At 38.0% G+C, this 12942-nt stretch overlaps 1 protein-coding gene across 5 annotated transcripts in view; it reads left to right on the forward strand.

The window, feature by feature from the left end:
- The window catches only part of LOC120548640 (scavenger receptor cysteine-rich type 1 protein M130-like), a 15764-nt gene extending 3964 nt beyond the window's left edge, over positions 1–11800 (forward strand). For 3 of the 5 annotated variants that reach the window (XM_039784989.1, XM_039784990.1, XM_039784991.1), the window contains exons 3-5: positions 1351–1437; positions 4810–5844; positions 6094–6225. In XM_039784989.1, coding sequence (XP_039640923.1) covers positions 1351–1437; positions 4810–5312 — 590 coding nt within the window. In that variant the 3' untranslated portion in view covers positions 5313–5844; positions 6094–6225. Of the gene's footprint in view, positions 1–1350; positions 4286–4809; positions 5845–6093; positions 6250–9528; positions 9622–10520 lie in introns of those variants that run through there. The other 2 variants (XM_039784988.1, XM_039784987.1) reach the window with 2 other exon arrangements.
- Positions 11801–12942: the final 1142 nt, after the last annotated feature.

Consider the following 12942-nt stretch of genomic DNA (forward strand, 5'->3'; position numbering starts at 1 on the left):
TTCATCCATCTAAATGCAAACAAAACGATGTGTATAAAGTCATCAGCAGACTGTCCATCATTTTAAGCAAAATTTGGTCATGCATGTTTGTTATTTTTGTACTCCTTAATGCCGTTAATGTCATGCTAGCATATTCATGTTAGCTAACGTGACGATAGTTGACTCGCAGTTAATCAAGGTGTTTCTCTACCATTTGCGCCACGTTTTGCCTGCCATATGCTTGTAGGTGTCCAACACATTATTTTATGTTATTTGGCTTAAAACTCTCTGGGGTCGCTCTGGGTTTTGCTCGATTTCTTTTCCACATAGCAGCAAAATAGACTTAAAATACTCTGTCATTTTTGGTCATACAGACTTAAGAAATATGAAAAAATAAACTGTTAAATGTCTTATTTTTTATGTGTCCACTTACAATCGAAATAAAACATTGTGCTTTTGTAAAATAAAGAAAATAAACAGGGTGTGCTTTCTGGCTCCGTCACCGTGAACTTTTTTTTTTGGAGCACGTCTCTAAACTTAAACAAAACTCAGCGAATACTATTCACCCAGGCATGAGCAATATATCTTTATAATCATTTAAGTGTGTACTTTTAAATTCTCTGATTCATAACAAAAACACATATTCTCTGTTTATGTAATCTGTATGAAAAGAGAGAGATGTCAGTCGTTCTCGTTCTCATTATAGCTTATTATCTTTTAATGTGACCATGCCCACGCGTTATTCAAACGCAAATGATCTGAGGCGATCCATGCAAACGTTTCAACGCCCCCACATCAACTCGATAAATACAACAAGTTTAATCAGATTACAGTACTTTACGTCGTTTTGCGAGGCTGTGAGGAATAATCCTGAGAAATGTACCTCCGAAGTGCTGGTTTAAATTAATTTCGAGGAGCAACTGAATAGTACGTTTTTTTATTATTAAGTGCTTGTTCTAATCGCGATATGGAATAGTGTATGCACACCGCAAAAAGACTGTTTTATGAATCGCGTCTGTGTGTGAATAAATGAACAGCTTTTACCAAACTATAATGCTCTACTGAGATGAGTAAAAATCGACTGAAATATGTTGAAATAAAATGTCTTTGTATAAGCAATGTATTAAACTGCAAATTAACATTTATATGCCCTAATATATCATAAAAACAACACAATATGCCTATGTTACAGACGAAATATGAAAGACAACATTTCGTTGACTAGTTTTGCTCTAGTGTGCAGTGGTCATTATCACATTGCAATCAAGAGACCTATACCAATATTTTTGAATACATGTACAGATACATAAATATTTTAATGATTGTAAATTAAATATTTTAATGGTTGTAAATTTATTGGATCTCTTTCAGAGCATCACTTGTCTGCCATCCAACCACATGAGTACTGGGGAAGGGGGTCATCGGCCATCATCAAGTTTGTGATTTCAATGGTTATTTGTACGTTTTGCCAGACATGAATATTTTTGGCCTAAAACAGTGAATTTGTCTTACTGACTGATTCCAATGTTGACATGCTTATGATGCTAGGGTCCAGCTAAACCTGTATTTGCCCAGTTTGTTTAGATTTCTTTTTCTATTGGGGTGGGGGTGTGGGAGGGATGTGGAAGTGTAAGGCGTGTAGTCTATCTCTGTCTGGTAGATATGACCTACTAAAACATTTTAGACTTCAGCACCGGCATATGCAACGTTACCCATGCCCACACCTAAACTGCCCATGTACTTTTAAGACATGGAATGCTTTGCACATTCATTTAAGTAGAGTCCATCCTAAACAAAACACCCAGGAGCTACAGGAATTGTCAACATATAGTTGTCATTTGTGCACTTGTAGTGATCTTCCTACAGAGAAGGATTATTTTTCACACATTGGCACTCATTTGAAGAGTAATGAAACTGTTCCTTGTATGTTTGGGGTTTGTAATTTTCAAACAAATGTATACGGAACATTTCACTCTCACAAGAACAGGAAACACAGTCGACATACATTGAAAGATTTCAAGCCAGACGTAGTTAGAAACACTCGTGTTTCACAAGAATCCTCTTATAATCCTGAGGAAGATGCAGGCAATCAAGATGACTCTGCAGTTGAAGCAGACAGTGCATGTTCAAATAGTGATGTAGATGTAACCAATAACTTGCCTGAAGTAATTGAGAATAATTTTGCAGCAGCGTTGCAAGTTAGAGCATTTTGCACATGTCCCAGGCAAAAACATTGATGAGTTCTTAGAGGAACTGCACTACTTAAGTTCAGCAACATTACCCCTCTCCACTGACATTCTTAAAGGGGTATTTCAGAAACATAGTCCCACAACTGATAGGTCTGCGGTAACAGAAGTAGCAACTGCTCTCTGCACTTCTAATCCATTGCTCAAAGCCATAGAGAAGGGGGGGTCCCTTAAGCTCAACTTATCTCCGCAACAAGTATTATCAAGAAAGCTTTAACGTTGTAGAACCCATTGAATGTGTTCTTGATGCCAAAGAAAACAGAAGTTTTCAGTATGTTCCTGTACTGAAGTCTTTGCAGCAACTCTTTAAGAAAGATGTTGTGGACAGGGTAGATGAAAACCACAGAGCACAGAAGAGTAAAATGGCGAGTGGTGAACACCACATTTACAAATCTCCTCAGGATGGTTCACACTTCCAGCAAAACATTTTTCTGTCAGGGGATGAGATGAAGATATTGTTACGTTTATACATAGATGATTTTGAGGTTTGCAATCCTCCGGGTACTTCTCGCAGGAAACGTAAGCTTTGTGGAATCTACTGGACTGAGTAATTTGCCTCCAGGCTCATATTCATCACTATCATCAATTTACTTGGCATTGTTGTGTAAAACTGATGATGTAAATAAGTATGGTTATGACCATGTCTTACATCCTCTTCTTCAAGACATTCAAAACTCTGGAGCAAGACGGAGTTTTCATTCCATTACTTGGCAGATTTGTTAAAGGTACGATTCAGGTTGTTGCAGCAGATAACTTGGGGGCTCACAGTATTGCAGGATTTAATGAGAGCTTTTCTTGTGGATATATCTGCCGATTTTGCACAGGAACAAAAACAGACATCCAAACAAAAGATGTAAAATCAGGTGCATTCACCCTTAGGACAAAAGATCTCCATGACTCTCATGTGACCTCAGCTCAGGAGAATGGTACAAGCTGTTTTGGGGTGAAAAGACATTGTGTTATCACCAAAACGCTTGCCCACTTCAGCATTCACACAGGCTATCCTCCAGATATTATGCATGATCTGTTTGAGGGCATAGTGCCAGTGGAGCTAGCACCATGCTAGCTCCACACACACACACACTAGTTGGCATTGCTTATATCCAAGAAGTATTTCAGTCTTCAAACCCTCAACAAATCCATCCTGCAATTCCCTTACAAGTGGGCTGACAAGACAAATAGGCCACATGTGGAGGTGGAAACGCCCATGAAAATTGGGCTCTAATAAGACTACTCCCATTCATAATTGGGCACCTGGTGCCTGAGGGTAAAATGGCATGGCAAATACTGTTGGATATAAAAGACATTGTAGAGCTTGTGGTTGCGCCAACACACACAGATGAGTCCATTGCCTATCTTGAGGGCAAAATTTCTGAGCACAGACAAAAGTACCAAGAACTCTTCCCTGGTGTGCAACTGCTCCCAAAACATCATTATTTGGAGCACTATCCTCAACTGATAAGGATGTTTGGGCCTCTTGTGTGCCTCTGGACAATGCGTTTTGAGGCCAAACACAGTTTTTTTAAGCAGGTTGTGCGACACACCAATTGCTTTAAAAATGTGCCCCTCTCGCTAGCCACTAAGCATCAGCTCATGATTTCATATCACTTGAGATCATCCAGTTTTGAAGAAACATCCCTAGAGGTTACAAACGTCTCAACAGTCCCTCTGGATGTTTTGAAACAAGAAATAGCTCAGACTATTGAAAAGAACTTCCCTGGTACAACTGAAGTTCACCTTTCCAAGTGTGTGTCAAGCAAAGGTGTACATTTCAGAAATGGGATGATAGTTGCTCATGGTTCTACAAGTGGTTCTACAAGTGGACTCCCTGACTTTGGAGAGATTCTTCAGATTTGTGTTGTTCAGGAGAGACTGTGTTTCATGGTGAGAAGGCTTTCTGGGTGGTACAGGGAACATTTCAGAGCGTTTGAGCTGAGTGTACATCCTATCAGAGAAACTGTTCTGATTGAACTTGCTGAACTGGCCGATGACTACCCTTTGGCAGACTACTTTGTTGGACCTCTAAGACTGGTGACATTAAAAAGATACATAAACATAAGGTTTGTTTTCTTTAATATTGAATGGATCTCAATGGACTCTCTTATTTCAGGGAAGTGTGACTTCATAATGCCACATTTATTTCCCAGCTCTTTATTTTGATTTCATATATTCAAATGAATGGAGCATAATTGGTACAGATTCAGACCAAAGCAACAGCAGAGGGATGGCACAGAGTCACATACAGCAGCACCTTTCTTCAAATCATTCTCCTCCTCATCTTATTTTCTACTGTCTCCTTCTCCTCGTCGTTTTTGTCTTTGTACACCAACTGGTAGTGGTAGTGCTGCCCTGGCCTTGTTGCTTTGATCTGCTTTGATAATCTCGGCCCATTCATTTGAATGCAAAATGGAAGTGAAACAGTTTGGGAATAAGTTTGGTATTATGAAATCACAGTTCTCTTATTTATTTCAGGATTTTTTCATAGCCATATTTAATCGGCATGGCATTCCCTACTTTTGTACTCATTGGTGTTTTAAAATCAGATTACCCTTGTTTAAACTTAATTTTCTATATCCTCATTCAGGCGGTCGTGAAATTGCTGCTCCAGTGAAACTCAGAATCATTCTTGGAGAAAATGATTCCCAGAGATTGATCCTTCCAGATGGTATGCCAGAGACTCTCATCAAACTCATACAGGAAATTAAGAGACAATGTGGAGTAGATGGGGACTTCAGGCTTCAATTCATGGATGTTGAGTTTGGGAATGAATTCACCAACTTGGTCTCAATGTCAGACATCCAGGACAAAAGCTCCATCAAGGTCATCTTTAACTCGGTTGCACCTTCCCAGCCTGGTGGCACCCCGCCCCCTCCCTACTCAGCTGCTGCCACCTCAGCAACAATGACTCCTCATCCCTTTCATCTGCTGGTAGCTCATTTGATACAGACATATTGTCTTCTCCTGAGTCCACCTCCTCGAGATCCACTGCTTGGCCCATTGTTTTTCCCATGCCCCGGTTTGCTTATGATACTCAGCTACAGCTGGACAGGGCCAATGCTGCTTTTAAAGAAACTGGAGCTTTGTTGAATCCTGATACTAAACTTAAATCTGCTATTCTTGATGGCTTAGCTGAAACGATCGTCAAGTACAAAGTGTACCTCTCTGACAGGGAGTTTGATGAGGTAGCAGAAGCTCTGGTAACTACACATCCATGTTTAAAAGAGCCAGGTTCAGTGACTGGGTATGGCGGATGGAAGACAAGCCTGAAGTATAAACTTGCTAACTACCGAACAAAACTCCGATGGCTTGGATGCCCAGAAGTTACTGTGAATGCCTTAAAACACAAACCTGAGAGCAAATGCAGTCCAGCATATGGTGTAAAGAAGCCCAAAAAGCCGAAGTGAATTACTGCCCCACCTATCCGGCCGGTGAAACAGCAGAGACACTAGAAGAGATAAGAGTGGCACTCCTCTCAGAAGTAAATAAGAGACACAATGTGCACAAGTTGGCGGCAATGATGGACAAGACCTTTGCACTCAGAAGGCAAGAGGTAGTTGCGGAGGCCCCCATGATAGCTGATTTCAAAACGAGGTGGCCAGCTCTCTTCAATGTGCGTGAGGTAAGTGAATGACTGCACTGGATGTGTCACAATACATGTTGACAGAATCTGAGGTTACTCAAACTGATGAGGATTTACTGAAGGCAAGCAATAGCAGCCTTTGCTGGCCTTCTGCCAAAGGAAACTAATATTTAGATAAATACATGTATTATGCATTTACATTTCTTGAACAGATAGAACTGCTATTAAAAATGTGTACCAAAAAGGTAACTGAGTTTTGTCTACCTTTTTTGTTATGTTTTTTTGTAGGTGAGTGCAGAGTTCAAGAGAATCACAACGATCCATTTGGAGTCAAAGTTCTTCTCCGAGCTTGATGTGCACTCTGCAAACCTGATGAAGACGTATACCAAGAAAGGTGGAGTTCAAGGAAGAAAAATCAAGACCATCATGGCACCCATAACCCAGGTATGATACAATATAAAAGTGACAAAAATCTTAAAACTTGGTTATTGTAGAAATGACTTTGAGCACCACATCTGTTCCCCCATTAGGGGTCATTGCTTAAGAGTGAGGGGCATCATTTAATCCTGAAAAATCTGCTCTGAAATCATAAAACTCTGGAATCTGTTGGAAAGCAGTTTTGAAGCACAGAAAAAGCATGGGCACTGTCTGACATAAAGCACTCAAAAGCTGTCCCTTTTATCGTCCCGTCTTAAATGGAGATGGCAGGTATTCTTACCACATTGGCCACTGTGATTATTGTAAAACTTGAAGGATATAAAGTGGAATGGTCTGTTTTTCACACATTTCAGGCAAAATGATGTCTAAGGTGACATTTTCAGGTAGGTTACCTAGGTTAAGATACATTAATTTGAAGCTTGACATGATTAAAGGAAAACACAAAGTAGTTAATGATAGTAAAGATTTGTCTTAAATAACTTTTAAACAGACTATCCCAAAGGGATTAACATACATCCAAGCTGTAGGGTAAACGTACCCATTATGCCCACCAAAATCTGAGTTCAGTTATTTTTCCCAAATACTGACATAGTTTATTAACATAATCATTTGTTAAAATGTAAGATTAATCTCTCATTTGAAAATAAATGTATTTATTTGTGTATGTTTTATCATATAAAATAAAGATATTTTATGAATAAAGTCAAAAGTCTGGCATGGGCTTAATTGGTACCGTGGCACCATTTAAGCCCACATGTGTTCCAAATAAGCCAACAACAAAAATGATTGACAAAATATAAGTAATTATTATTTTACAGTTAGTGAAAACACCAAATATTTATTCAATAATATGTCTTACATTAACAAGTATCTAAAAAACCCATTTCATTTTATGTTTGGCTTGCTTTAGCCAATTTGTCACTTGAACCAATAACGACCATCATCAAACTACAAACATGACTTGAAGAGCAGCTTGATAAAAAAGATAAGACTACAATTATTATTCTGATAAATTACATTCATAGGTTTTATTTTTTTTTTTTTATATTGATAATATAACAATTTTAAAAGTAGTAAAAACACTGACACTAAGTCATTAACCTGTCTTACATTAACATTTACATTTCATTATATTAAAGGTATTATGGAGGATTTTCTTTTTCCGGGTGGATCATCAAGACTATTGGTCCTCCTAGTTGTCAATCATTCTGGTGATATGTTTACATAAGGCCGTCGTACGTGCTCGTCCCTAGGTAGTTTTCACTTTCTGCGCATGCGCACTTTCAGGTGTATATGTGTGGTGAGCATAGGTAGTGAGCTACAGTTTCAGCCATTCATTGAAGCTCGCCGTTCTCACCGTGTTTTTTCAAAATGTCTGAGGGTCGCAAGAGAAAAAGTGTCTAGGAATTGTATGACAAGAAGAGAAAGGCCTCTGAAGAAAGAAACAAGACCGGAGTGTTTTTGGGAGAATATTTCATACGCTGGCGTGCGCTAAAAGCACAGGTTGGGCTTCCCACTGATGCCTCAGTCGCGAAGTTTCTACTCAACAGGTAAAGTTTGGCATGCTATTTGGAGAAATCCATTTAAAATCACTGCTAGTGAAAGTTGATGTAAGCTATGATTAGCGATGCTAGCCCTGGCACAAGTCACGCACCGTGCAGACACGGTAAACATCTCAATTTGTGAAAAAGTGCAAATCTTCTTTGGGAAAGTAGGTTTGTATGAGCCATGCCGACAGCAACTTGTAAACAGTGCACTCTCGTGCACACGTTTAATAGGCGTTCCCTCTCGGGAGCAGGTAGAGTGTTGCGCATGTGCATTTTTTCAAAAAGTGGAGAGGGCGGTTCTTTTCTAAAATTCGGGATAATCCTCCACTATACCTTTTAAAGTATTTAAAAAAAGGTTTGTTGGCATGCTTTTGCCAACTCATCATCACCTGCACTAATAACATTTTAACATCAGCTATCAAACATGACTTGCAAAACAGCTCATAAAGTACAGCATTTTGATTTCTTGGTGGTTTGCCAGGTGAAAAGGGTCAGCACCCTGCAGGTTAGCCCGACAATGGATGAACCTTCGACATGCCTTGATGATTTTAGGACAACTGCTGTAATTCTTCCTTTTTGTTGTCATTTTTCTCACTGTAATCAAATGATTATGCAAATTAGGTTACATAACAATACTTCTGGCCAGTGTGTGATCTGTGATGTACTCTTGTTAATGACGTCAGTAAAGTAAAAGAATATCAAAGTCACAGGATTACAGTGAAAATGACAAACTTACAAATCTTTACATCAAAAATTCCTATCAAACTCATCATTTCTGGAATTTCCTATTGAAACACATGAGATGGGCTTAAATGGAACATACTGGGCTTAAATGGTTCTACAGTGACTACCGGGGAAATAAAGATATGTTAACACCAAAATGAAATAGATTTATAAAGATATGCCTGGAATCGAAATATGCTGTAAACTTTCCATCATAGTTGTCCCTCTGTTACCAAACTTTCAGAATTATCAAGGTATTTTCATTCAAAGTTGGCTTGCGCTACCTGCTTTTTAGCTCACTGTACAATTTAAGTCCACCTTGAAAAAAAGGCATTTTAAAAAAATATTTAGCCCACCCAAACCATTTATTGTGTCTTAATTTGTAGATTGATGTAAAATGAATCAGAAAACATTTAGTGTACATACTTAACATTTTTAATCCTTCGTTAGTGTATCTATAAGTATGGCTATATTTTGAGCTTGTGATTAGCTCGCTACGCTAACTAGCAAAACCCATCTTTCCAAATGAAATCAAATAGTACAAATTGGCAAAAAACTATTTGATAATACACAACAATCAAATCATTAATCTCTCAATTTACATAATATGAATGTACTTACCAAGTTAGTGGATGTAAATAGTTGAAAATAGATTCCTTCTGAGGGGTCCCAAAACACCAAAGTTTTGAGGCTGGCATATCTCAACATTGACAAATGTGATTGGTTCTCAACAAAAACTGATGTGTAATTAAGAACTTGTTAGATTGGATGAAATAATGAGTAGCGTAAGACAGCCACGTCTTTTTTTTTTAAATTGACTTCAAAGTTGCAAGTGGGCTTAAATGGTGCCTGGGCTTAATGGGTACATTTACCCTACACAATACTAGCAAACACTTTTATGTTGTGACTTCCTGTGAATTTAGTTTAAAGTTCTTAAGTGTGTAAACCTACACTGCTGGTTTGTTGAAATGGTGTTCATAGTGTTTTGTTTTTTTTCTCTGATCTTTATATTAAGACTGACAGTATTGAAGTCAGAAGAGAATGCATCCTCAAAGGTCTCTGCGTGTACCTTAATGAAGATCCAGAGAAGCTGGTGAAGCAATACCTGGTATGTTAATTTATGTGTTCACTATGGAGATTATCAGAGTTGGAGTGGATGGGGTTTCCTGTGTGTTCCCATTATATTTAATTAGGTTAAGATAAGGCCATTAAAAATATCTTCTTCTCTCACTCACTTAGTGACACGCACCATACTGTAGTGCAATCCCAAACCGCCCCCTACCTGCTACAACTTTACTATCAATTGTCACTCCAAATCAAGTCCCTTGATGTTGTGGAGGGTCACTTAAATAAGGGGGAGGGTATAAACACACCGACTTTTGGGAAGTCCTCACCTTTCTCAGACGGAGACAGGAAATAATTGGATAATGATGGATGTTGCAATTACATTTATGGTTAAGAGAGTTTGTGAAAGTAAAATGATTAGGCGACTTAAATAAAAACTCACTACCACATAAAAATTCTTTGGCCTGTTTTTTTTCATCATGTAATTCTTCTATACGTGAACAAAAACAGTGTATCAAATGTCTGTTTGAGGTAAAGTAACTTATTACTGATCTTTTTGGAAATAACTGGGCCGGTTTGGGAGCTTCTCTCCTTGTCTTTCTCTCAGACAATAACACACACACACACACCATACTTTAACTCCTTCTTTTTCCTTTTAATAAGACAATATACCTTTATTCGAATGGAATAACTAACACTGAACTCATGATTACAACAGACAGGCCCTTGGTATGGCTTAGTTGTTGAAGTATTTCACAGGCTCAGCGAAACAATTTTAATGTCAATTGGTTATTTGATTACATTTGCATTATTATATTATGAATATGGATGAAGTTAGTGATAGCTGTTTTACAGTAATACTGTAAAGATTGTGTGCTATAAATATGCATGTAATGCACATCAGTAAAATCTTTGTCCTTGTTCATTTTTTTTTTGTCACAGGATGTCGATGAAAGCAGTCAAATGGCCATAGCGGAGACAGTATTTGGAATCTTTGTCATTCGACAAGAAGGTGCAGAGCCTGGCGATGACCCCGTGGATGTTGAGATTGTCCTGGAGGGGGTGGAAGTGATGAGTGAGTTGGGCAACGTAGCTTTTGCTGTGGTGATGTTGCTGGGTCTTGTCTACGCGCTAAACCTGAGCTACCCCCAGGAGCTCAAGTACACTTTTGAGGTTCTGCAGAAGATCATTATGGAATTGGATGGAAACAAACTATCCAACAAAGGACAAGTTCTCAAAACACTGCTTTCCCGTTAAGAAACATCGCCATAGCAAAAGCTACACCATCATTCTAACCTGAGGAAAACTATACCAACACTTTTTTTAGCGATAGTTTCATAGAGCCTGACCTATAATCAGTCCTTAAAGACCCTGTGCAATCCAAAACAAGATTTAAAAGTAGTTATAGTTGTCAGAGTTGAGCAAATTTACTGATACTCGATTTATTTACTTTGTTATATTTGGAATTTGATTTCTATCCTAAAAACAGTGTCCAAGACCGCCCACTAGTGGCTAAAAAACAATAAGAAAACTTGTACCTTCTGTTTTGTTGTTTAGGTACACCAGCACATTAAACTATAGGTGTTAGTAAGTGCAAATCTTTAAGAGGAATGTGAGTATAAAGACAGGGCCCCATTTTCCAGTATATCAGTGTTCAGCTCATCTGGGTTTTTTTTGTGCTCGGTTTTTATTAAAAAATGTTCTATGATTCAAGGTCCAGTCTGTTGGCAATTAAGGTAAGCTGTATGCTGAATTATTTTTTCAGTTTCTCATAACAAAATTAAGACTAACCTATGTTTAAGTTTTTTAAGTTTAAACATTTACATATTTCGGGAGTTAAACTTGATTGTAAGATCTCCATTTGTCTTGTTTTTACCCTTGATGACAACCTTACTGTAGACATTGTTGAAACTTCTTTAAAAAATGTCTCAATGTCATGTTTCAATGTAAAAATATATATATATTATATATATATGTTCTAACTTTGGTAAATGTTTTTTATTAACGTCTGTGTGAGTTCACCATCATATAAAACCACAGGTGCAAGATGTACAAAGTGCAAATGTTAAGAGTAGATTAATGGGGATGCGAGTGAGAGGGCCCATTTCCCTGTATTCTCATAACAGACTTGAGATGTATTTCCTTGTGTTATCAACAAGCAACTGCACTGTGTAAAACAATGTGCATGATAATTTTGGAAATACAATTTGATTGCACCTTTTCTTATTTGTTGTGTGTTGTTTCCACCATTAGAGTTTGTTAAAAAGGTTTTAATTTATTAAAACTCAAAAGCTATTCTTTGAATTAATGTAATTAAATCATGGAAAGGATTTCCACGTGATTAAATGGCTTTCTTTCAGCATTAAGCGCCTTTGTTAGGCTAACATAAATTGCATAGATTGGATCAACTTTATTAACAAGTGTAATTGTACTACTGTAAAATAAGTTGGATCAACTATATTTTATTAAGTTGAATGCAAATTAAGTAAATTAGTTGGTCCAAAACATTGCAAATGAGTTGGGTTGACACTATTAAATTAAGCTGTGCCCAACCATAGTAAATAAGTTGAACCTCAACCTTAATAAATTAAGTTGACCCAACATAAGTACATTAAATTGGAATAACATAATTGCATAATGCTGAAATAAAGCAAGTTAATCATGTGGAAATCCTTTCCATGATTTGCAAAGAGTTATTTTTTTGAGTGTATGAAACAAACACCAAGATAGATATGAAACATACACCAATGTATACTGTATGTAAACAGTGTGTGTGTGTATGTGTGTGTATATACGTATCTGTATATATGAAAAATACACCAAGATATGTATCTGTAGATTTGAAACCTATACTGTATGTCTGTATGTCGGTTTTTATTCTGGGTAACAGATTTTCTCTGAAAAATAAGAAAGAGATAACACATTTGAACATGTCTGTGTGGAGAGCAAATCTTGTGGAGTACCTGAGCAGAAGGAACAGAATAGTGTAGAGATAGAGAACAGAATATATATTGTACTGTTGCTAGGCCTGACAAGTTCACAATGTCTGTGTGTCTCTGTGTTTTCAGACTTTTTTTTCCTCCTTTTTTTTTTTCCTGCTACATCAGCTCTCACACTTCTCAATCACTGCTGCCACGGACGGGGGTTTGAAGGGGAAGAAGAAGGGGGTTGGGGTGGGGGCCCAACCACCAACCCCCCCCCACACAAAAAAAAAGGGAGGCCCCCCCCCCCCCCCCCCCCCCCCCCCCAAAAAAAAAAAAAAAAACCCAAAAAAACCCCCCCACACCACCCCCCCCCTTCCTGTTTCCTGCTGCAGAGCCCGCCCACCAAGGAAACTACAGCTGTGTTTATCACCTCTATGTTT

Source organism: Perca fluviatilis, chromosome 20 (genome assembly GCF_010015445.1).
Source record: "Perca fluviatilis chromosome 20, GENO_Pfluv_1.0, whole genome shotgun sequence".
Taxonomy (NCBI): domain Eukaryota; kingdom Metazoa; phylum Chordata; class Actinopteri; order Perciformes; family Percidae; genus Perca; species Perca fluviatilis.